General features: G+C 35.8%; 1 protein-coding gene and 2 pseudogenes across 1 annotated transcript in view; 1 reads left to right on the top strand and 2 right to left on the bottom strand.

The window, feature by feature from the left end:
- The window catches only part of MALRD1 (MAM and LDL receptor class A domain containing 1), a 755,529-nt gene that overhangs the window by 10,231 nt on the left and 719,400 nt on the right, over window positions 1-25,898 (top strand). Inside the window, 3 exon segments of the mRNA XM_072825144.1 lie at window positions 7,151-7,291; window positions 23,732-23,826; window positions 23,915-24,075. Of these exon segments, the coding sequence (XP_072681245.1) occupies window positions 7,151-7,291; window positions 23,732-23,826; window positions 23,915-24,075 (397 nt within the window).
- LOC140632877 (transcription initiation factor TFIID subunit 9-like) lies at window positions 9,010-9,892 on the bottom strand (annotated as a pseudogene).
- On the bottom strand, window positions 20,880-23,711 carry LOC140633090 (rab GDP dissociation inhibitor beta pseudogene; annotated as a pseudogene).

Raw genomic sequence — 25,898 nt, 5'->3', positions numbered from 1 at the left:
AAAAACTCAAACATCCAAAGCAATCTTGAGAAAGAACAAAGCTAGAGATATCATATTCCAGATTTAAAGCTATACTACAAAGCTTTTATAATCAAAACATGGTGCTGCAGACACAAAAACAAACATATAAATCAATGGGACAAAATAGAAGGTCCAGAAATAAATGAATACTTATATAGTCAATTAGTATATGACAAAGAAAGCATACACCATGAGGAAAAGACAGTTTCTTTAATAGATGGTGTTGGGAAAATTGGATTGCTACATGTAAAAGAATGAAAATGGAACACTTTTATATATAACATATACAAAAATGAACTAAAAATGGATTAAAGACTTAAGTGTAAGACCTAAAACCAGAAAACTCCTGGAAGAAAACATAGGCAGTAAGCTCTTTGACAGGTCTTATAAATATTTTTTTGTATCTGTTTCCTTAGGCAAAGACAGCAAAAGCAAAAATAAACAAATGGGACTACATCAAATGAAAAAGCTTTTCCACAGTGAAGGAAAGCATTAGCATAATGAAAGAACAACTAACGGAATGGGAGAAGATATTCACAAATAATATATCTGATAGGGGTTAACATTTAATACATATGAAAAACGCATACAGTGTAATATCAAAAAACATACATTCTAATTAAGAACATTTTTCCAAAGAAGACATACATTTGGCCGATCGGTACGTTAAAAGATGCTCACCATCACTAATCAGGGAAATGCAAATCAAAACAACAATGAAATACCATCTCACACCTGTCAGAATGGATATTATCAAAAGATAATAAGTAACAAATGGTGAGAATGTGTGGAAAACGGAGTCCTTCTACACTGTTGGTGGGAATGTAAATTGGCACAGTTACCGTGGAAAACAGTATGGAAGTCTCTCAAAAAGCTAAAAATAGAACTATCATATGATCCCCAAATTCCACTTCTAGGTGGTTATCTAAAGAAAATGAAAACACTAATTTAAAAAGATATATGCACCCCTATGTTCATCACAGCATGATTTACAATAGCCAAGATATGGAAGCCACCCATATCCACTAATAGATGAATGATAAAAAGATGTGGTATGTATATACAATGAAATATTACTGAGCCATAAAAAAGAACGAAATCTTGTCATTTATAAAATGGATAAATGTAAAGGGTATTATGCTAAGTGAAATAAGTCAGACAGAGAAAGACAAATACCATATGGTTTTACTTACATGTGGATTCTAAAAAGCAAAATGAGTGAATAAACAAAACAAAACAGAAACAGACTTGTAGATGATAAACTGTTAGCTGCCAGAGGGTAGAGGAATGGGGAAATGGATGAAATGTTTGAAGGGAATTAAGAGGTACAGTCTTGGGAAGTGGGTGAGGGGATGGGGTAATTGAGGGATGGGCAGTAAGGAGGGCACTAGATATAATGAGCCCTGGGTATTATATGCAATTGATGAATCGCTAAACTCTACTGAAACTAATAATACACTATATGTTAACTAACTTGAATTTAAATTAAAAAAGAGGTATAGTATTCCAGTTATAAAATATAAAATAAATAAGACATGATATAATATACAACATAGGGAATATAGTCAATAATGTAAAATTTCGTATGATGACAGATGACAACTAGGCTTATTGTGGTGATCATTTCGTAATGTGTTTAAATATTAAATCACTAAGTTGTACACCTGAAACTAACATAATATTTTATGTAAATGATACTTCAATAAAAAGTACATACTTCTGCCTCTAAAAAATAAAGCGTAACCAAGGAGACAACCTATATACCTAGAAAAGTAAACATTGTTGCTGAAAGAAATTAAAGAAGACACAAATAAGTGGAGAGACATCTCATGTTCATGGATAGGAAGATTCAATATTGTTTAGATGTCAATATTACCAAAAGTCATGTACAGAGTCAATATAACCCCTATCAAAATCCCAAGAATATATTTTTTTAAATTTTTATTTATTTATGATAGTCACAGAGAGAGAGAGAGAGAGGCAGAGACATAGGCGGAGGGAGAAGCAGGCTCCATGCACCAGGAGCCCGACGTGGGATTCGATCCCGGGTCTCCAGGATCGCGCCCTGGGCCAAAGGCAGGCACCAAACCGCTGCGCCACCCAGGGATCCCCTCTGCAGGAATAGTACAATCCATTCCAGAAAGCATATGGAATCTCAAAGGATGCCAAATAACCAAAACAACCTTGAAAAATAACCAAGCTATTTCCTGATTTCAAAACTTATTACAAAGCTATGGTAATTGAAAGAGTGTGACATTGGCATAAAGACAGACATGGGCCAATAGAACAGAACAGAGAGCCAAGAAGTAAGTTTTTATATGTGGGCAAATAATTTTTGATGAGGGTGTCAGGACCATTCAGTGGAGAAAGAACAGCCTTTTCAACAAATGGTGTTGTAAAAACTGTATATCTACATGCAAAAAGATTAAAGTTGGATCCTTGCCTTCTACCATATACAAAATTAACTCACATACAAAATTAACTCAGTGGATTGAAAACCTAAATGTAAGGAAACTATAAAACTCTTAGGAAAAAAAACACAGAGGAAAAGCTTAATAATACTGGATTTGGCAGTAATTTCTTAGATGACATGAAAACCATAGATATCAAAAGAAAAACTAAATAAATTAGAGTTCATCAAAATGAAAAACTTTTGTGTATCAAAGGACAAAAAGGACTATAAAGATGAAAAGGCAACCCATTGAATAAGAGAAATTATTTGCAAATCATATATCTGATATGAGATTGATAATGCACAATATATAAAGATCTCTCTCAATTCAACAAAAACAACAAACAACCAGATTTAAAAATGGGCAAGGGACTTGAAAAGATATTTTTCCAAAGACAATATACAAATGTGCCTAGGCACATGAAAAGATGTTCAATATCACTGATCATTAAGGAAAAGCAAATCAAAACCAAAATGAGATACCACCTCATATCCATTAGAATGGCTATTATAAGCAAACAAAACCCAACAAATATCAGGTGTTGGCAAAGATGTTGAAATATTGGAACACTTGTGCACTATGGTGGGAATGTAAATTATTTTTAGCTTTTCTGTGAAATATCATGGCAACTTTTCAAATAATTAAAAATAGAATTATCACATGACACAACAATTCTACTTCTGGAGATATATCCAAAAGAAATGAGAGCAGGGAGTCTAATAGATATTTGTACTCCAGTGTTAGTAGCAGCATTATTCCCAATAGTCAAAAGGTGAAAGCAACCCAAATACCCATTCAGAAGGTGAATTGGATAAACAAAATGTGGTATATATGTAAAAAGGAATATTATTCAGTTTCAAAGAGGAAACAAATTCTGACATATGCTATAACATGGATGAAACTTGAGGACATAATACTAAGTGAAATAAGCAAGTCACAAAAGGACAAATACTGTATGATTCCACTTACATGAGGTATATAGAGTAGTCAAATCCATAGTGACAGAAAAGAAGGATGGGTGCCAGTAAAATGATGGACTGGGGGAGGAGAGAATGGGTTGTCAGTGTTTAATGTATATGGAATTTCAGTTGGAAAAAACGAAAAGCTCAGGGGTTGGATGGTGGTGATGGTTGCATAACAACGTGAATGTATTTAATACCACAGAGCAGTCCTAAGAATGGTTAAAAGGTAAATTTTATGTCATGTATATTTTGCCACAACTTTTCAGAAAGAGCAGGACTCATTGTTAAGACTACAATTGGACCTCATAGATTTTTTAAGAGGAAAAGAGACATGCATTAGTAATATAGGCCCAGGCAAAATTGTGAGATATGTGGTTTGCATTTAATATCTTTGCCTCTCCCTTTCTAGATTTTTCCTAATTCTTCTATTTTTTTCTGTCTTCTAAGAACTTTTTATTGTGATGATCTACCCCTACCATCCTTAATTCTGAGTTCTGCACCATTACCACTACTTAAATTTTATTCTATTCTTACTCATTTTTTCAGAAGTATGCCCTAAATTAACTGTCACTTGGGGATATAATATAATATTTTTCTGCCCGTGAAGGTGTTAATGATTGAATCTAAGAGAAACTCTTCAGTGAGTTTTAAATGAGAGAGTCTGGCACTGGGGATAATTTGGCCTTCCAAACAACCTCAGATCACAACATGGAGACACCCTCCCTCTTTGACTATAGTACGCCCCACCTTTAGGATCACAAAATTGAAAAAATGAGTTCCACGTATTCAAAAAGCCCAGGAACATGGATTCTACTGATAAGTTCCTGCACACCATTTCTCATTGTTCCATATCCTATCAAATTGTGGCCTTACTCAACACAATTTAGTGATGGCTGTGGTAGCAGAAATCTCTATGCAGGCAGATTTTAGCATAGCAAATGGTTTCAGATTTGAATGTAGATGTGTGGCATATGGAATTAAAAGGCAAATCAGCTCCAGGGCAAGAAACATTGTTCAAATGGTTTAAAATATGCATTTCTCTGTTGGGGGAGAATAAATAGAAACTTTTTCGATGCAGTTATTGAATAATCTAGCGGTTATTAGAAGTTTGTGGTTTTTATAAGAAACACTTGAAAATGTATGCTCATTAGATTCATTTTATAACAAAAAGAACCCCTGTTGAGATTATTCAGAAAGAAAAAAAAGCATTCTGTTTAGCTATTTTTCTAGTTTTAACACTTCCAGAAATCATTATGATTATCTTTCTGTATTAAAAAGAACAAAATATCATGAACAGACATCAACTAATTGTAATGCAAAGTAATTTCTTGGTATTTAAAAAGTGTTTCACACTTATGTGAGGATGTATGTACATTTCATATACATAATTGCTGAAGTATGGTGATAAAAAATTTAGAGTATTTTAGAATCACAAATAGATTGTAAAAATTGCTAGGAACTATAGGAAACTTGAAGATATATTTATGCAGATACATATGCATAACTAATATACTAAGCTAATTCAATTAGCATAGCTAATTGAATGACACGCACACATATATACAAATAATTATATAATTTAGTTCATTTTTTTGTTCAACCAGATTCTCCAGATCACGAGAGGTCCATGAGGTAATAATTGGGATATTCCAGCTATCCGAAATATTTCAAAGGCCTTATAGCAATTGTAAATTTAGCCATGGTATGATTTACAGACTAATCAAATTTCTTAGCTTTTGGATAGAATGACATCAATTCTGTCTGGAAAGACCGGTTCCCTCAAGCTGACTAGAAATTCTGATAGACCTCTAACTCTAGGTTTTTGATCAAAATAGGACAGTGGACTAATACTTAGGCCTCAGAACAGAGCTTTAAGAACTCATGTTCTGAAGTCAGAAAGACTAGGGTTCTAATCTTAGCCCCAGCAACTCACTAGCTGTCCTATGTTGGGCAGTTACTTTATGTCCATAAAACATCGTCTAAGTTCCCTCACTTTTAAAAAAGATTTTAATTAATTAATTAGTTAATTAATTTGAGAGTGCACATGTGTGGGGGGAGGGCAGAGGGATAGGCAGACTCCCTGCTGAGCAAGGAGCCCTACCTGGGGCTCTATCTCAGGACCCTGGGATCATGACCTGAGTCCAGTGCAGATGCTTAACTGACTGAGCCACCCAGATGCCCCAGCTTCCTCACATTTTTTAAATAAAGACTTTATTTATTTATTCATGAGAGATGACACACACACACAGAGACAGAGACACAGGCAGAGGGAGAAGCAGGCTCCCTGTGGGGAGCCCGATGTGGGACTCCATCCCAGGACCCCGGGATCATGACCTGAGCCAAAGGCAGATGCTCAACCACTGAGCCACCCAGATGCTCCAGCTTCCTCACCTTTACAATGGAGAAAAAAAAAATGCCTGCTTCATAAGGCTGTTGTAAGGAATAAATCAATTACTGCAGGTACAATGAATGCCTAGCACAGAACAAACTACCTTGATAAATTGTAGCTATTAAGATTCCTGTTATTACAGAATACAGTTGGTCTATGAAATCTTTCAAGATAAGGATCTAGGAATAAAATAAATGAAATAGAGCATTGGTAATAAACCGAGTTTACTTAACGTCATTTAAAAGTGGTGTTTCTGAGTCAGCTTTCAATACTCATATGTATGATCTCAGGAACATGATCCATTATTATCAAATAATATTTTGCCCAAAATGTGCTTAAGTAAAAATTATGATTTTGTGACTGGGTTGCCAACACCGCCTCAATATTCACCAGCATATTTCCTCCCACAATGGCTAATGCAACCAGTCAGGGAAGGACAAACTTGTCAAAAAAAAATCTCCACCGTTGCTAAGAACTATCACCCATCAGGGGCTATTTATAGTTGAGATAACCTATTTTTGAGAGAATGATATTTGCAGATGTTGGATAATGAAATAAAACCCTACCTGGTGGTTATTGTAAACAAGCAAATGTCCAAATCCTTCAGCTTCTGCCAAGCCTCTTAGATCGCTTAAACTTGGAAATAAAAACAAAAAGAACCCCAGAAAGAGTCTGTTGTTGATAGAAGCACCAAGAATTCCAAGAACATTGATATTCAACAGGAAGGTGCTTATGTTTTGTTTAACACCAGGGGTGCCTCCCAGCCATGGATGGTTGACTTTTAGTGGGAGGGTCCTCATATTCCATCTGCCCACACCTGAGACTCTGATATGCCTGGGAGGCTGGAATATCCAGGTGGAGTTGAAAGTATGATCTTAATAATAATTCCTCATATTTTATGGTTCTAAGAGTTGTATTTTATATAAATTATGTCATTAGATTCTCATAGCAATCATCTGAGGGAGAGAGGGCAGGATGTCATTATTCTAATCTTACAAGGGAAGAAAAGGACTTGCTATGGTTAAGTGGCTTAGCTAAGGCACTCGGGTAATAGGAGACAAAACCAGGATTAGATCCTCAGTCCTCTGACCTCGCGTGGCCTTCTTTCTGTTTGACCACACTGGTTTTTGTGTGTGGCGATTTATTAGAATGTCATGTGCAAAAAAGCTTTGCATTAATAAAGTAGACTTAAAATGTGGAAAATAATCCTTATGTTAATCTACATTTGCCATTTGTTGCTAAGCTTTTTTTTTTCCCTATTATTGTCTGATTTCTTAAGAAGCCAAATGGGATTGTGAAAGCTAATTTCTTTTTTCTCTCATTAGGTTCAAATTATGAAAGATGTGATTTTGAGAGTGGTCTCTGTAATATGACACGAGATCAGAGTTTGCAACTTGGTTGGACAAAAAGAAAAGGGATGACTGGTCTCTCACCTCCACTTTATGATCACAACGGTGATATGTCTGGTAAATGCTTTGAATTTTTTCTGTTTGCTTCTTTCTTCCTTTTTTGTCAAGTGGTTGACTATGGCAGAGGAATGTTGGCTGATATTTAGATGTCAATTGTTATAATTTCTAATATTATGCATTCTTTAAACATTTTCAGGTTATTTATGATATAAAATATCACATTGGATTCTCATTACTTGCATTCCTGGAATCCTGAAGGTCTATCCAGACAATAATTAAGGGTTTTCTAGCTGTTTTGGCTCTTTATGGAAAATGTAAAATTTAACATGATAGTACTATATAGGTTAATTCATCAAATTATTTTTGCCTATATTGCTTTTGGCTATACTGATTTTAGCTCTAATAACACTTGTTTTCTCAGGCTATCTAGTAGCTCTGATCAGTTGCTCACTAGCCTTTGAGGTGGCTCTGGAGCCAGAAATTTATTCATTTCTTTATTTGATAACTAATGAACTTCATTCATTCACCATTTTATACCAGGTGATTAAGATATTTTAGTGAGCAATAATCAACTCTATGCCTTCCCTCATTGGATGGGCTTACACATGATATAAAAAACAATGTAGTATATTGCTTGGTATAACTAATTGAAGGCTGGTGATTTTTTATAAAAATGATGCTTCTCTCAAATAAATACACCCTAATTAGAAATGTGAGTATTTTCCCTAGAGATAATTTAAATCAAACCAATGTTCAGGTATCAGGTATTAATTGTTTGGAGATGTTTACATAAATACTACACATGTGGATTAGAATCCCGGTTCCATCACTTAGTAGCTGTATGATCTTGAACAATTTACTTTAAGCCATGGTTTTCTCAACTCCAAGAGGGACAATGATGATACTTAGTTCATAGGTAGTTGATGTAGGAGTTAAATGAGATATTATTAGTAAAACTTGCCATGAAACATCTGACATTCAAAAAAAGTTGATATTTGGTACATTTCTGGATAATTTTGGTGTTCCTAAATTTCACTTCTAGGTAAGTGAACTGGAGTTTATTACTTTGCTTGGCTTTGATGGCAAAAATACTTCTTTGTAAAAAAATCTTTGACACTTGTTAGGAATAAGCCAACTTTATGATAAACCAGGGATCAGCTTTACAAATAGGACCAAAGACTCACTGCAAAACAAAATTTTTACGATGTGTCCAGTTACATTAGATGGCGATGGTATTGAATCTGGCTCCCACCTTTTAACCATTACAAAACCTTGCAAATTGTTTGACTCTGTATATCTCTCCTTTAGAACCTCCCCACCACTTCTTTCTTTTACTTCAAGACTTTTCACAGCATGCATTTACTTATCCTGGTCTTCTTGGGCAGGATACCTGAAATTTTCTCCTTTTGTTGCATGTGTCTCTTATTCTCTTCTCCTTGTGTGCCTCCTCATCTTTGAGTTGGACAACTGGGATCTCTGTCATTGTGCTTCTTGCTCCCGTTTCCTTCCCTCCTCCCTCTCTTCCTTCGATCTTTTTTTTTTTTTTTTGATGAACAACAATTTTATTTTTCATACTTAAAGGCTAATGAATAACCATTACTAATCCTGTTTAAAAAAAACCAACATCTCAATAGGAAAGGATAACTATATTTACTCATTAAATACCATTTAAGTTTTCTACAACACAACTTGAAAATACCCAGCATGCACGTTTAATCTCAGTACAATGGATTTAAGACCAAGGTTGGTTACATGTTACAAGCATCAAGGCTAGATTACAAATTATCATAGTCATCATTGTCATCATCATCATCATCTTGTCGTTTTCTTTTCAATGCATTTGATGATTCATTGGAAGTATTTTGTGATGACTCCATGTTTGTAGTGATAAGAATGTTTTTGGACCCAATTAATGATGGATTAATCAGAACATTCTGAACTGCGGATGTCGCAGGAATTGATGCTTTTACAGTTGGGGACTGTGATGTGGGCATCTGTTCTGTAAACCTCTGCCCTGTGAGGGACATGGGAGTCCCTACTTTAGTTGACACTGACATGGTTTGTGGGGTTGGTGTACCAAGAGTGGGAGTACTTGGTCCGCTAGTAACAGAACTAACACTTAACCGCGGAACTGTTATTCTTCCCGCAGAAGTTGATGTCTTTTTTTTGTAAAGACTTAAGTCTATAGTTTGGAGCCGTCAAGCAATATCTATCAGGTGGCAACCTGGGGCCTGAATATGGCGATTAACGGCAAAGGAATTTGATTTCTTTGCCTTGCAATATCCAATAAAAAATCTCTTGGGGGAGGAGAGGTAAGACTGATCAGCACGACACTGAATGGCCAGCCGCACATCGTCTGCATCAACAGTAGCCTTCTTAGCATGGCTTGAATAAATTTTTGCATCATCTAGGATTGTGGTCACATATCGGAAGGCAAACTCCAACATCTGATTTATAACTCTTGGCTCATATTCTGTAATCCCCAGATCCTTCAGGATTTGTGCCATCATCTGTGCATCTTTCGGCATGCTCTTGGGAGAAGCCATCTCGCCAGACTCCATGACATCTGTTGATCAGACTTCTTGAGCTCAATCACCCAGATCAATGTAGTTCATTCCTGATCTCGATGCAAGTTCTTTGCCTAGTGTGGTTTTTCCAACCCCCCGGGGTACTGGTGAGCAAGCAACATGGTCCTCGGCGCGCTGGCTCCGGCCCTCTTCCTTCGTTCTTTTCTTACTTTCTACTCTTTTCTCATTTTGTCATGCTTATTCTTTGAATGGCCAGTCAAGAAATAAAATGGTGGTGATTACATCTAAATTGAGATGTTTTATAGGCGCACACCATTGTATCCACATCACTTGGTTTGAGTTCAGATCTCTGGAGTCAAACTGGATGATTTTGAACCCTGGTCATCAAGCTGCTAGTCTCATGTATTCTCAGTTTCCTCATCTGTGAAAAGTGGGAATAATAATAAGACAAGCCAGGAATCCCTGGGTGGTGCAGCGGTTTAGCGCCTGCCTTTGGCCCAGGGCGCGATCCTGGAGTCCCAGGATCGAGTTCCACGTTGGGCTCCCTGCATGGAGCCTGCTTCTCCCTCCTCCTGTGTCTCTGCCTCTCTTTCTCTCTCTATGTCTATCATAAATAAGTAAATAAATCTTAAAAAAAAATAATAAGACAAGCCTCATAGGGAGAAGGGGGCAAAATACTGCCTGGCATAATTGTTGAAGGCTGGTGATTTCAATAATAGTGATGCATCTCTTGTAACTATAATTAAATAATTAAATTAAATGTTAAATGTGAATATTTCCCTAGATATTATTTTAAATAAGCAAATGTTCTGCCTTTAGATATTAGCTGTTTGAAAATGTTTATAGAAAAATTAACTTGTTGGAATCTTGTCTCCATTCAAAAATCCTTATTTCATGAGTATTAATGAAATTTTTGATTAAGTTACTCTTGAAATAATTTGTTAGTGCTCCAAAATAATATTTTCCATCATGTAATCAATGCCCTGAGAAGTTTTCAGAGCTAAGTTTGAAAATCTATTAGAACATTAAAAACATCACTGTGTCAATATTTGAAGTCTACTAAAGCTTGGGGCAGAGTGATTAAAATATAATATTGATTTTTTAAAGTATATAGCATTGCATTTAGATGAAATGATAATCACTACAAAAGTTCAAATACATCTTTGCAACAATGGTAAGCTTTATATTAAAAAAGATTCCTTTTTATTGCTGAGTAGAATGCAGTTGTGTAAGTTAATTCATCCATTCTCTTACTGATGGACACCTGTGTTTTTTCCTGTTATGGAATATCATGAATAAAACTTCTATAAACATTCCTCTATAAGTCTTTGTGTCCTTATGTTTTTAATTCTCTCAGGTAAATACCTAAAAGCAAAATGCTGTCTCAACGAATGTCCAGTTTTATGAGAATTGCCAGAGCTTTTTCTAAGGTGTTTATAATTTGTTTGATTAAGTGGATGGTTAGCTTGTTTAGACTCAAATTGAAGACCCTGTTTTGTTTGTTGTGGGTGGTGGTTCAAAGATCAATTCAGTACTTTTAACCTTTACTAGACGTGCTCCCTGCCTGCACATGCATATTTTAAGTTTAGCCAGAGATTTGGGTACTTATGGAACATAGGCCACCTCTTCTGTTTCTCTTCTTTCTAGAATTCTTCCCTTTATTTATGGTAGAGTTGGCTGTCCCAGCTTCTTCCTTTCTTCTGGGTCAAGGAGATAGCAGCCTTTCTATCAGAATTTTAGCCACACACACCAGGTACAACTGCAGCCTGACTTTAGGCCAAAGCCCAAAAGAATGTAACATGTTCTGATGCCTTCCTCCAAGTTTCTGTTCGCATAAAGTATGCCTCTTTGGTTTATCTTTAAAGCCTCCCAAGGTCTTAGCTTTTAGATCTTTCTGTATAAACATTATATTTATCACTGAGTGTTGTCATATCAGCATGGCCTAAACTGTTCCATGCTGCCCTTTGTAATGGGCACTAGGAACCGTAATACATTTTTTAATACTTGGCAAGCTGCATTATTTAGACAGTGAGTTGTATTATTTTACTGATAAGAAACAGCAAAAGACAAAAACCGGAAAAAAAGAATCTCATACTCACTTCCTAGGTTAAGTTTTTGTAGTCTTTATAATCTTAGTATCTGTTTATTTTGATATCAGTGAAAAATTAATGTTCACTTATTCTTTATTATTTTTAAAACTTGTTATTGAGCATTTATTTTGCTCTACATATTATTCCAGGACCTGCATATATAAGAGTGAAGAAGAACAAAGTTCTTCTCCCCAGTGAATTCATAATCTAGTGAGGGAGACATAAACTTTATACCTTTTCTATTCTAGAAATCTGCATACTTTTCTTTCAAATACCAGATAGTAAATAGTTTTGGCTTTTTAGATTATTCACGTGTCCCAGTTACTCAATCCTGCCATTATACTGTAGAAACAGCCATAGACAATACATAAAGATTGAACATGGCTATGTTACAATAAAACTGTATTGATGGACTCTAGAATTTATAATTCATATAATTTTCACATGTCAGCAAATATTTGTTTTGAGCTTTTTCAATCATTTACATATGTAAAAACCCTTAGCTTTGAGGCCATACAAAATCAGGTGGCAGGTGGGATTGATTGGTCAATGAGCCATAGTTTGCTATGTCTCACTCTGTTCAATAAACATTAATTGAGCATTTTTCGCATCTGATAATATGCACTATGGAGATATGTGAGTTAAGGATCAGATTTCTCCTCCAAGAACTAACAGATAAGTTATCTTAATTTTAGTGGTTGGAGGTCATTTTTGTAGCAAACATAGGTAAGGCATACCTTGACATATACTCTGATTCTGTATAAGAATCAATTCTATTATGCTGTTTCTTGCAAATTCATCTGAATTTTCAGTGAAGGAGATTTTATTATAGTAGGTAAGCCTGTGACTTACAAAAAAAATGCAAGCAAAATTTGTATTTCTGAAATGAAATTCAGAGTATTGTTCCATTTCAATATTGTAGTAACACTATTTTAAAAATAAAAAATAATTAGACATGAAAAATTTATTTTATATATTTATGTACATGTATTTATGTATGGTGGTGACAATTGTGAATTTAATTTCAATTCAGAAGATTTTGTTAACCCCAGAGTGTGTAAGACATCGTGATAAAGCTATGACTGTTATAAAGACTAGGATGGTATATGCTGCATGTGATATGATCTCTTTGAAAAGCATTCTTGACAATAACACAATTAATTATAACACAGAGGAAATTTTAAAAGTGCTGCAATGTTAGCCTGAGCATATTGCTCTGTGGACATAAGCAAATTCTTACCACTCCAACTGCAAACTGGTGTCATCACTTTAAGACTTGAGAAAGGACTTGAAAGATGAATGGTATTTCAATGGACAGAGAAGTGAGAGACATGATATGTGAAAATGAAAGAACCACGTAAGGACCATGTAGAGATACTTGGTGTGCTCAGGCGGTCTGCTCTGAGGATACTGTCTTTGGAAATGAAGATTAAGCCAAATGTATATTTGGGAATATCAAGAACTATGTCATCCGAAGGTTACTGATTTTGTTCATCAGTATCATTGCCTTCCCTCTTTCCCCCCTCTATCCAACCCAGTTGACAATCTTAAATCTGTTTCTGTCTGACCAGGCTGCAGAAATGAGAGATGTTGATGGATGTATGGCAGTGACTGAGGAGTTGCACAAAGAATTTCAAAAGTGTATATATTTGATCCTTAATGATTCACTCTGCCTCAAGTAGTATTTTGCAGAGGGCTTTATTTCTTCCACAAATTATTTGATTGTCAAGCTAATCATATCAAGGTCCTTGATGTGTGCCCGCATGTTGTGTGCATTTTAAATTAGTGAGCTGCATGAAGTTTTCATACTTCCTGAACAGAATTGATGCCTATTTCTTATTAGATAATATAATATCTGTTTATTTTCCCATTTCTTTTATTTCAAATTCTGAGTAATACATCAGTCAGGAAATCATAGTTGACAACTTAGATGATTATTTGAATTAACTGATATGACGTCAATGAAATTTTTCCATATAACAAAAGTAGTCAAGCTGTCAAATGTTTTAAAGTAAATATTATTATTCTACTGATTTGAGCTAAATAATAATACATTCTGTAATATCTCTGTAGAAATACAGAAATTTATTATTCCACTGATTTGAGCTAAACAATAATACATTTTATAATTTCTCTGTAGACATACAGAAATGTTTTCATATATATCATTTGTTTTTCTTTTGGCAGGAATTTTATTCTTTACAGGCAGATGGCTTATTTATTTGAAATTTATATAAGTGTATATTCAAATTAATTCACTCACAGTGAAAAAAATCCATACTCAACAGAAATATATAAAATCAAATAACAGTGAATTAAAATAAATGTAATACAAGTTTCAAAGAATAGACCTTTTTTATTTTTTTTAAAGATTTTATTTATTTATTTATTCATGAGAGACACAGAGAGAAAGAGAGGCAGAGACACAGGCAGAGGGAGAAGCAGGCTCCATGCAGGGAGCCTGACGTGGGACCCAATCCTGGGACTCCAGGATCATGCCCCGGGCGGAAGGCAGGCGCTAAACCCGCTGAGCTACTCAGGGATCTGCCCCCCACCTTAAAAAAAAAAAAAAAAAAAAAGAATATATAGCCATATATAGCCAGTAGACTGAGATTCTCTCAAATGAAAGCAGGCAGGGAATTTTACGAATTAAAGCAGTTGGAAAGGACACAGTGGATTTCAATTCTTTGCAAATGAAGTCTGGCAACCTGATGAGTACATACATTGATTCAATGTGTGTTATAACTGAATTAGTCAAGGAAGAATTTACAAGGACGTAACTAGTTTAGGCTTCATAGACTGATCAACACCTTAAAATGGAGCAAGTGGGACAGGAGAACCAAACTAGTGCCTTCCTGACTAGTGCCTACCTAATGGTGGTAGCAGAATTCTAAAAATGTACCCTCCAAATTTCCCATCCCGTAGTTATTCAATCAAAATGAATCCAGGTACTTTTGTGGAAGGACTTTATAGATGTACTATGGTTACTAATCAGCTGACCTTTAATTTAACCTGGACTATTCAACCGATGTAATCACATAGTTCCTTAGGACCTTCTGTATACAAGATCATGTCATTTGCAAGTAGAGATCGTTTTACTTTCTGTTTCCATTCTGGATGCCTTTTATTTCATTTCCTTATCTAATTCCCTGGCTAGAAACTCCAGTATAATTTTGAATAGAAGTGGTAATGCCAGATATCCTTATCTTATTCCTACTAGGGTGACAATTTTCACTCTTTCACCATCAGGCATATTGTTAGGTGAGAGTTTTCTGTAAAAGTCATTTGTCTGGTAAGCATATTCCCTTCTGTAACTAGCATGTTGAATGTTTTCATCATGAGAATTTGTCAGGTGTGTTTTCTGCATCTGTTGAAATGATCATGTGATTTTTATCCTTTACTTGATCAATATAGCATTTTATAGTGATTGGTTTTCATATGTTGAACTAACTTTGCATTCCTGAGATAAATTCTACTTAGTCCTGGTGAATAATCCTTTTTATATCTTGCTTGATGAGATTTATTATATTTTGTTTAGGATTTTTACATTTATATTAATCAAGATATCGATCTATAGTTTTTTTTTTTTTTTTTTGGTCATATGCTTGTCTGGTTTTGGTACCAAGGTAATACCAAATAATAATGGCCTCGCAGAATGAGTTGAGAAGTATTCTTTCCTTTTCCACTTTGTGCAAGAGTTTGTGAAGTATTGGTTTTAATTCTTATTTAAATGTTTTGTAGAATTCACTGGTGGTTAATCCTTCTGTGACTGAGAATTTCTTTGTGGAAAGTTTTTTGATGACTGATTCTCCTTATTTGTTACAGTTCATTCAGATTTTATATTTCTCCTTGAATTAGTTTTGGTCCTGAGTCAATGTTTCTGTCTTTCTAGGAATTTGTCATATCATCTATTTATGTTATCCAATTTGTTAGCTGCAATCATTGATAATATTACCCTATAGTTATGTTGCTATAACATTGGTAGTTCTGACCCTTGTTTCACTATTCGTTTAGCAATTTTTCCCCCTATTAATCAATCCAGTAACAGGCTTGTTAATTGTGTTGATCTTTTCAAGAACCAAATTTTGGTTTAATTTGTTTCTGTTGTCTGTTTTTTAATTTCATTTATCTCTGCTCTAATATCAAATCAAAGCTGGGCTTGCTTTGGGGTTAATCTGCTCTTCTTTTGAACTTTGTAAAGTGGAAGGTTAGACTGTGATTTAGAAACTTACTTTTTTTAATTTAGTAATTTACTAAATTACTTCTATTTATTTCTAAGCACTGATTTACTGTGTACCATACATTTTGATACAGTGTATTTTTATTTTCATTCATATCAAGAATTTTCTAATATCCCTTCTGGTTTTTCCTTTGACCCATTGGTTATTTAAGGAGTATGTTTTTTGATTTCCACATATTTGGGGATTTCCCACATTTATTTCTGCTATTGACTCAAATCACTCTATTGTGGTCATAGAACACACTTGTTTAATTCATATCTTGTTAAATGTGATAGTTGATAGTTGTTTTATGGCCTGAAATATGATATTTCCTGGAGAATATTCTGTGTACACTGTAGAAACATATGAATTTTACTGTCGTTGGATGGAGTGTTCTATATGTGTCTGTTAGGTCCAATATGTGTATTGTGTTGCTCAAGTCTTTTGTTTCCTTACTGATCTTCTATGTGTTCTATCTTTGAAAGTGGGGTACCAAAGTCTCCAACTATTATTGTTGAATTTGTCTATTTTCACTTTGCTTTTATTAGCTTTTGTTTCATATAATTTACAGCTCTGTTTTGAGGTGCATGTTTATAATTATTATATTTTCTTGATGACTTGATCCTTTTATCATTATAAAATGTACTGGTTTATCTCTAATAACAATTTTCTCATGTGTTAAATCTTTTTTCCCCCCTGAATTTCCAACTCTCCGTTAGTTATTGTTTATATATCATGGTTTTACGTCCTTTTATTTTCATCCTTTTTGGGTGGTTGTATTGTTGGATCATATATTTATACAACATGCCAACCTCAGAGTTTTGATTGGAGATTTTAATCAGTTTACAAATAGCATGACTACTGATAAGATGGTATTTACACCGGGCACCTACTGTTTGTTTTCTCTGTCTCCTGTCTTTCTTGTTACTCTTTTCCTCCATTACTGTTTTCTGTTACATAGATATTTTGTAGTATATCATGTTAACTTACTTTTTCACTATGTATTTCTTGAATTACTTTATTAGTGATTGCCCTAGAGATAATAACAATCTAGGTTGGATTATAATCAATCTAACTGCAATAGTGTATGAAATAAATGTGCCTTATCCATCTCCATTCTCCATACTTCACACTGTTACTGACTAAAGTACATCTTTTTATATTGTGTGCCCATCAACAGTGAATTATAATTTTTATTTTTATCAACTATAAAAACCAATTATAATGATGGTTATTGATTTGTATAGTTTCTATCTCTTGATGTTCCAGATATTCTATTTTATTAATACTCTCTATTTTGTGAGCCATCATTCTCATGGTTTCCTTAGCATTTTAGACATGGTTTCCATTGGCTCTTTGAAATATTTAAAATAGCTGATTTAAGGTCTTTATCCAATAGAGAGACACTTTCCATTGATTACTTTTTTCCTTCAGTATACGTCATATTTTCATGTTTCTTTACATTTATCACAATTTCTTTTGAAACATGGACATTTAAAACAACATAATATGGCAAATCTGAAAGTCTGGTCTCTTCCACATTTTTTGTTGTTGTCTAATTTGTTGTTTTTGTTTATTTTAGTGACTTTTCTAGACCAATTCTGTAGTCTTTATTCTTGTCATGTGTAGCCACTGAAATCTCTGCTTGGTCAGCTTCGTGGTCAATTCATGATTGAAAACAGAGTTCCTTAAATGCCTGGAATCAATAAATCTCCCAGTGTTTGTTGAGGGACTTTGTGTGCATGTCGAGGGACACCTTTAACAAAACCAGGCAGTTGATAGCTCTTAATCTTAGCTTTCTGCTTTCACAGATGCTCAAAGTCGGTCAGAAATTAGAGCTTAGGGCCTTTTCAGGTCTTTCCATAGCATGTGCATAGCCGTGTGCAAGTACATGTCCATCTAGATTTGCAGGAAAAATAGGAATATTTCAAAGCCATGTCCTATGGGATATCCCATTCCCTAGAGTTTGCTTTAATCTTTTTGGTTCAACTATTTAGGCTCTCCAACTGTTATACACTACCTCAGGCAACTCTAAAATTAAAATGTTTACCTTGCATTTCCTCCATTTCCCAAGTGCTAAGTGATTAATAGGAATGAATGAGAGCAGAAAGGAACATAAATCCTATTGCATGTTACAGAGTAGCCAACTGACTTAAATGCGTGCTGGGAAGAGACCTTTTGCACTGGACAAGTTATTAATGTGGTGAAGTTCAGACAGCCTTGTAAGTGGGGTCTTAAGGGAAATACCAGACATGTCAAATAATCACAATTATTTGGTAATGATGCTTTGAGAGCTCTAACTCTATTTTGCTTATTGCTGTGGCTTCTGTTTTTCAAAGTTGTTATGAAGCTGGAAGTAGGCAATGGGAATAGGATAAGTTAAAAAAACCATAAGGGGTACCTGGGAGGCTCAGTCAGTTGAGCATCTGACCCTTGATTTCGGCTCAGGTCTTGATCTCAGGGTCGTGAGTTCAAGCCTCATGTTGAACTCTGCTCTGGATGTGGAGCCTACTTAAAAAAACAAAAACAAAACCCACAAAACTCGCCGTTTTTTTTTTTTTTTTCATTGCCTTTATGGAGGGGTAAATTTTGAGAGGTCTTTACATTGGCATTTTTGTTAACATCACCCTCATGTTTATAGTCAAGTTTTATGATCCACTAAAGTGATTCCTCTAGCTCTTCATCACTGAAGCAGGCTTAAATTGACACGGCTACATTCATTTATAAGTTACCAGCAATTTTAAGAGATTGCTATTCAAGGATATCCTTTAAGAGATACAGTTCTAGAAAATATGTGGTTGTGTTGAACTTGTTAGTTTAATGAGAAGGTATGAGGCAAAACTTATGATTTAATGGAAACAATTTAATAAATAGAAATTACCAACTGGAAAAAAGATAATATCAAAGACTATTATTTCCTCCCTGTTATCTGGACTTAGTCATATTTCTGTCATAGATTAGCACACTTTTGCCTTTCCAAAAGTTTTGACTTTTTAACCTTTGTTTCAGGCCTTAGACCTTGTTATGATGATCCATTCCTGCAGCCTGATTATTGGGGAAATGCTCTTGAGTACTGATATTATCTCACTGTCAAAATACTCAATTTTTTTAAGTTCCTTTGAGCCAGTTGGTTGCTCTATAACATGCAATAGGATTTATGTTTCTTCTGCTCACACTCATTCCTATTAATCACTTAGCTCTTGGGAAATGGAGGAAATACAAGGTTGCCTGTCAATAGTTGAAGAAAGTGAGACTGAAAATTTTGCCTTATCTTTCCTGAGGATCAAGGCTGATAGAATTCACTGCCAAAGTTGTTGGATTTAGCCCTCCACCCTTGATTCATGTTTTTTGTTGCTTTCATATTTTATATACTTTATTTTCTTTCTTTTTTCTTTTTTTGATCATCAGTCTCAGTTTATGTTGGGATTTTATTTCACCACTTACCCAGCAAATGAGAAAAAAATATCCTTTGAAAGCCCTTTAATGTAAACATTTAACATTACCAATAAAATCATACTGTTTGTTCTTATTTTGTCATTTTGATAGTTAACACTTCACCATGAGATTATGTGACATATGTTTTAAAGATAGACTATTTGGTGGCTTATATGGATGGATAAAATGGGAATTTATGAATCATATGAACAAACTGAGATGGATATGATAAAGATTAATATGAAACTTAAAATGGTGACAGTGATGTTTGCGTATACGTGTGTGATGATTGTTAATAGGCTACTTCAGAGGGTAAGAGGGGTGTGTGCAGAAACCCCTGGGTACATTTTGGTTATCAGCTGCTTAAGCCTCTTCTCAATGATTAGAAGTAGTAAGTGGTGTTTTGTTGTTGTTGTTGTTGTTTTTTGTTGTTTGTTTGTTTGTTTTTTGGTTTCCAGAGTTTGGCTTTATTTTGCAGTACAGAAATCATGTGGAGCCCCTTCGTGACAGACACTGAAGTGGAGGCCCCGTCAAATCAATACTGCATCGCAGCTTGGTCCGTTGAAGAAGCCACACCTGGGATACAAAAGAAGCTTCTACGTTTACCTGCTTACAAGGGGTTTCTTTCCCCTTCGCGCTCATCCATTTTATAAGGTTGAAACACCGCACACAGGCTTCCTCCGAAAGGACTCTCAGGGTCTGCAGTTGGGTTAGATTTTGGGCTCCTGTCTCCCCACTCGTGGCCGTGTGCCACGGGCACTGTCGGAGTAGCGGACAGGACACAGCACGGGAAGGTGGGGGCGCATGTAGGGCTGCTGTCCCGTAGGGGAGATTCAGTCTTGAATCTCGACGCCAGGGGGACAGATGGCAAGTGGTACCGCTCCGGCTCCGGAGCAGCAGAAGCCCACGGCCGCGGCGGCTACACGGATTAAAAGATACAAAGTCTGTATCGAGTGCTCCGTACCAGGATCACGGATGTCCTCAGGGTGCCCCTCCACTAAGGTGAGCAGACGCGGTGACCTGCCTGGGCGGAGCAGCCCCGCCGTGAGACACGTTCCTACCTGATATCAGAAAGGGCGGGATCCCTGGGTGGCGCAGCGGTTTGGCGCCTGCCTTTGGCCCAGGGCACGATCCTGGAGACCCGGGATCGAATCCCACGTCGGGCTCCCGGTGCATGGAGCCTGCTTCTCCCTCTGCCTGTGTCTCTGCCTCTCTCTCTCTCTCTCTCTGTGACTATCATAAATAAATAAAAATTAAAAAAAAAAAAAAAAAAAGAAAGGGGAGGAGTATTTACCGGTACAGCGCCCTGCAATCGCGGAGCGGATTACAGCCGCAGGCCTAGGCTATCGCTGTCGGGGGCGAACAGTAGAGTTAGGCCTGTCCTAGCGAGAGGAGGACGTGCACTGCTCCTAGTCTTCCCCGTAGATGTCGTTCTTCCTGCGCTTCATTTCCTCAAAGTCAAACTCGGAGCCGGTCATCCTCTTGTAGATGTTTTGAATATCGTCACAGGTGGTCTCAAAGTGAGTTGTAGCATGGTACGTGCGGGAAATAAAGATCTGGCTTTCCGTCCCCAGGTCTTTGGGTACAAGGACGTCGCTGATGCTAACGAATTTCCGTTCAATTGGTTCCAGAAGCTCCAAAGCTGGTCTGATTTCCTTCTCGGGATCCTTGGTCTCCACCGTTGTGCTCACTACGGCGATGTACTTCCCTTGCGCGGCCACGTTGTGGGCAGAGGAGATCATGCACACGTAGACGTCTGACTTCCGATTGACCTGGTTCTGGGGGATGATGATCTGGCAGGAGTTGGCGTCACTGGTGTTCTTGATGGGGTGGCTGAGAATGCAGATAACCCTGATGACCTGGCCCACCTTCTCTACCCGGTCTTTGACGTAGCTGGGGTCACAGATGAGCTGCTTGCAGCGAGCAACCTCTCCTTCAGATTTCACACCAATCACTTTGCCATTTTGCACAATGATTGTTCAATGGGTTTATTGAGCATGTAGGTGCCACCATGAATAGCACTTAGCCTTGCAAATCCCTGCGGCAGCTCCCCAAGGCCATACAGTGGGTAGAGGTACGGGCTTTTGCCATATCTTGCCAGAGACTCGCTGTAAAAGCACCACTTTAGAAGTGGTGTAAGATGAAGGACGTGTGGGAAAAACTTATGCCACCAAGGATGTGCTTCTTTCTTTTTTACTCATAGACATGATGACTAAACTGCTTTGGAAAACAAGAGTCTTCCATAAGATAGTATTTTTCTCTAAGGAACATCTTTACCAGTGAATTAAATTCTATACTCACACTATAGGGAGCAAGGTAAAATTGAATGTGCATTTAAAAAAAATGCTTCCTATTGCCACTAAGTTGGAGTTAAAGGTAGAAATCAGATGTTGGTATTGGGTGCATTTTGAACATTGTTTTTGTTTTTGGCCATAGAAAGGAAGTTTATTCCTAGACAAAGGTCAAAAGATCTCAAGCTGTTTCTGAATTTAAAACCCTACTTAAAAAATATCATCTATCTATCTATCTATCTATCTATCTATCTATCTATCTATCCATCATCTATCTATCATCTATCATCTATCGATCTATCTAATTTAGAGTGGGAGAGGAGTGGAGGGGAAGGGGTAGAGGGAGAGAGAAAACCTCAAGTTGACTCCGAGCTGAGCATGGAACTGGATATGGGGCTTGATCTCAGCCCTGAGATCATGACCTGAGCTGAGATCAAGAGTCAGTTGCTTAACTGACTGAGCCACCCAGGTGCCCCCAAAACTTTACTTTTTATGATAACCTGAAGATTAATCTTCACGTGATTTTGGACAAAGTACAGAATAACTTAGAGTGTTGTAACATGTACCAAATGATAGTTTGTTAATTTATAAAATATACTGCTTAAATATTTAAATAATCTATTATTTTATTATACATTCTACTCTATTTAATAGAGCCAAATCTAATTTTTAAGTTCAAACTCTTTAAAATAAATATAATTAATTTAAGTAATTTCCTTGATAAATGGAAATTTTTTGCCTTTCAGGGATGATTTTAACAGTGAGTACCTATAAATAATAATTTAGGGACTGTTGAATACTATTACCATTTGCATTGCTGATAATATTGAAATAATACTTATTTTAAAAACAATATATAGTATATAATAAATATAATAGCTTATTGTATTATTTGATTATTCATTTGCTTAGCTTTTGCTTTGCCTTCTAAAAATGAAGCAAGAGCAAATTACTGATTGTCCACTTGTATTACTGTGATACCAGCTCTTCATCTACATTATGTTTATATAATTATCACAGAGAGTACATTCTGAGAATGGTTTCCTGTTATTGAAGGGATTTCAATTATGCCTCTGACCATATTTATGGGAATCATTAATGTCATTATTTTCTACTTAATTAGTGTATAATATTGGAATCAGTGTAAGGAAGAAGAGGTTTCTTAGGCTTCATAATTTTACTATTGATTCTCTCAATGATGTGACAATTAAATTTGATTTCCAATCCAGCTTTATTTTTTTTTTTTTCCAATCCAGCTTTAAACTCATGGAATAACTTGGTAGATAGGTTATCATAATCATCAACATTATTTTTTCATTCCTTTTGACAAATAGCAAAATACTGAATAGAGTAGTAGAGCACAGTGGTTCCCCGATTATACACTATAACCCTGTCAAGGTTTGTAGGAAATTTATGAAAGCCGGGGAAATGTTCCATTCATGTTGCAGCTTCTAAACGGTAACAGTCCATTAGCATAGTCTGTACTGCAACATGTGGGAGAGCATTAGGGCTCTGCATTGTTTTCCATGATCCCAGGAAAAGCTGGGACTATTAGATCTAATTCTTTCTAGAGTAAACCACAACAATTTCTTTTATTTTGGTGGCCACCACAGTGCAATGTTTTCCCTGGATACTATCTTTGCAGGGCTATAACTTTCTATGTTATAGGGGATAAAGTAGGTCATGGACTGCAGTGTATAATTATATTATAGGGAATATAATTGCAATGAGCTATCTTGCTGGAGAATATAATGATATAAAGCTATCAGTCAGACCATTTGCAAAAGTGAATGGTGTGGTTAAATGTTTCATTCTTTAAACAAAAATATATTGACCTAATGCGGATATGGGCCTGAATTATTATTTCCTGGCGTACTAAGTAAGTTTACCAAGCATTGCTCTGACTGTAACATGCTGATTTTTTTGCCAACAGCCCACTTCCTCTCACTGGTCTCCAAAATGGATTCTACATCCACAAACCTAAGAAGTAGGGTTTTTCTTCCAACGAATAACCAACATGCCTGTCAGGTATTTGAAAACATACACCATTTTAAATACCTTTCACATTTGGGAACTTCTGTTTTGTAATTGTTCGGACATTACTTATTTTTCATAGATCACATTTTATTACTTCTCCAGCCATGTGAGTGGCAAATTAATGGCTGGCCTTCAAACTACATGTGATGGTCCCATTCAGAATTTATGGCAAAACACTGCCGCTCTCCAGAGTCAGTGGGAGAGAAATGTCATGAACATCAAGAGCAACCAGAAATTTCAGGTTTGTGTTTCCTGTTTTCTAATCATATCATTGATGGGAAAAAAATGAGAAAATATAGGTCTTTAACTGATGTGGAAAACAAAGGCAAAAGACAAATTATTACATTTCCTTACTATCTACAGCTCGTTGATAAGTCCTTGAGATGGGCAGAGTGACATTCCTCTAGGGACTTAGCTTCTTCCATGTTAATACTTTGCTAAGGGCAAAAGGCAATCTTAGCCTGGTTCTCAGGACCCTATAAGTCTACCTTTTATCTCTACTTCCCAAGATACATGTTGGCAGTCAAAACCCCAAGCATATGACCCACTGATAAACCTCTGAAAGGTCTTATGACTCAGGTTTTATTAGACGGTAATGAATGATCTTTTTCCAACAATAGCTAGCCCTCTCCCCCCCCCCCCCCACAAGGTCCTGGAAACCTTGCTTCCAAATTTTTTTAGAGACTTAGGCTCTCATTAACCCCCTCCCAACTTGAAAGTATGTAATGGACCACTCCTCATGGTCCCACTACAGCTCTTTCTGCCCATGAGTCCTGTATACTGCTTTAATAAAACTCCCTTTATGCACCAAAGACATCTCAGGAATTCTTTTTTGGCTGTCAGCTTTGAACCCTAATGTCTTTTCTACATCATTAATCATTTAAAAATAGGATGGTCACTCTCCCAATTGGCCAAGGAGTGAGGGATTTGCCAGGATTTTCAAGCACTGAAACCAGAGTCTCAGGAAATTGAGATGGCCAGTCTACCTAAAAGACACTTTTAAAAGAAGTTTTTAAATTTATGTATAAAAACTAAAGTTGATATATATTCACATATATTTATATGTAAGTAAAATATAACTTTCTAATTATCCTCTTAATTTCTTAAATCCCCTTCATTTTCTATTTCTCTTACTATTCCAACCTCCTCTTTCTTTTCATTTCTTATTCTTAAGAATTTCTTATCTTCCAGACTTTTCTCATACTTTTGAGAGAACAGGGTTATATTGAGTAATGAGGAAATATACTCTTTGATTTAAATACTAATTCCAAATGCTATTGAAGTAGAATAATTGTCATATTCATTTCATGGCTAAACTCAAATTATTCAGTACAGCCTTTATTTTCCAAAATAATTTTGAGAATGAGAGCCCATAGCCCATAAAAGACAAAATTATTTATGCAGCCTAATAAAACTTATGTATGGTGGAAATTATAATCTAATGATTACTACAGGAGTTCTTGGTAAAGTATTGCATATTTTTATATTTGGGAAAGCGAAAAAAATTTCCCATTAAAAAACAGGATCTTAAAGCTTTTTATTCTGAATGAATTTGCTTTTTAAAGCTGGTTTGTAGGCTGATTTAGCCAACTCAACTGAAGCAGGTTTTCCTTATCATCTATTATTTGAATAGTATAATAATCAATTTTATAATTTTGATACAGAATAGAAAATCATCTGTTATGTGATGGATTTAGCACTTGCTTAGCTATAGGGATTGAATTGGATTGAATTTTAACTTGTTATTTTGAATGATAAGAGGAAAGATGGGATAATGAGCAGGATTTCTATTGTAAAATTGAATTGTAAGATATAAGAATGGCACATTTTCTTAATTGATCTGTCATAAATTCACTGTAGTTTGAAATTTCAGGCTTTTGTAAACTAAATGGGGATCCAAAGAGGATCAAAGAAAATCACTTAGAAGAGGGTTAAATGACACTTGGATGATAGGACTTCAGAGGAACTGTATGGTTGGAAACATAATTCTGTCATTTGAAGCTTTGCAGTCTATTGAAGTCAAATATAGTGGTGTGGGGTGGGAATGGGGCAAGGTATCTTAA

The sequence above is a fragment of the Canis lupus genome, chromosome 5 (genome assembly GCF_048164855.1).
Source record: "Canis lupus baileyi chromosome 5, mCanLup2.hap1, whole genome shotgun sequence".
NCBI lineage: Eukaryota > Metazoa > Chordata > Mammalia > Carnivora > Canidae > Canis > Canis lupus.
Note: the sequence above shows the minus strand (reverse complement) of the source record. Positions and strands in the feature narration are given on the sequence as shown.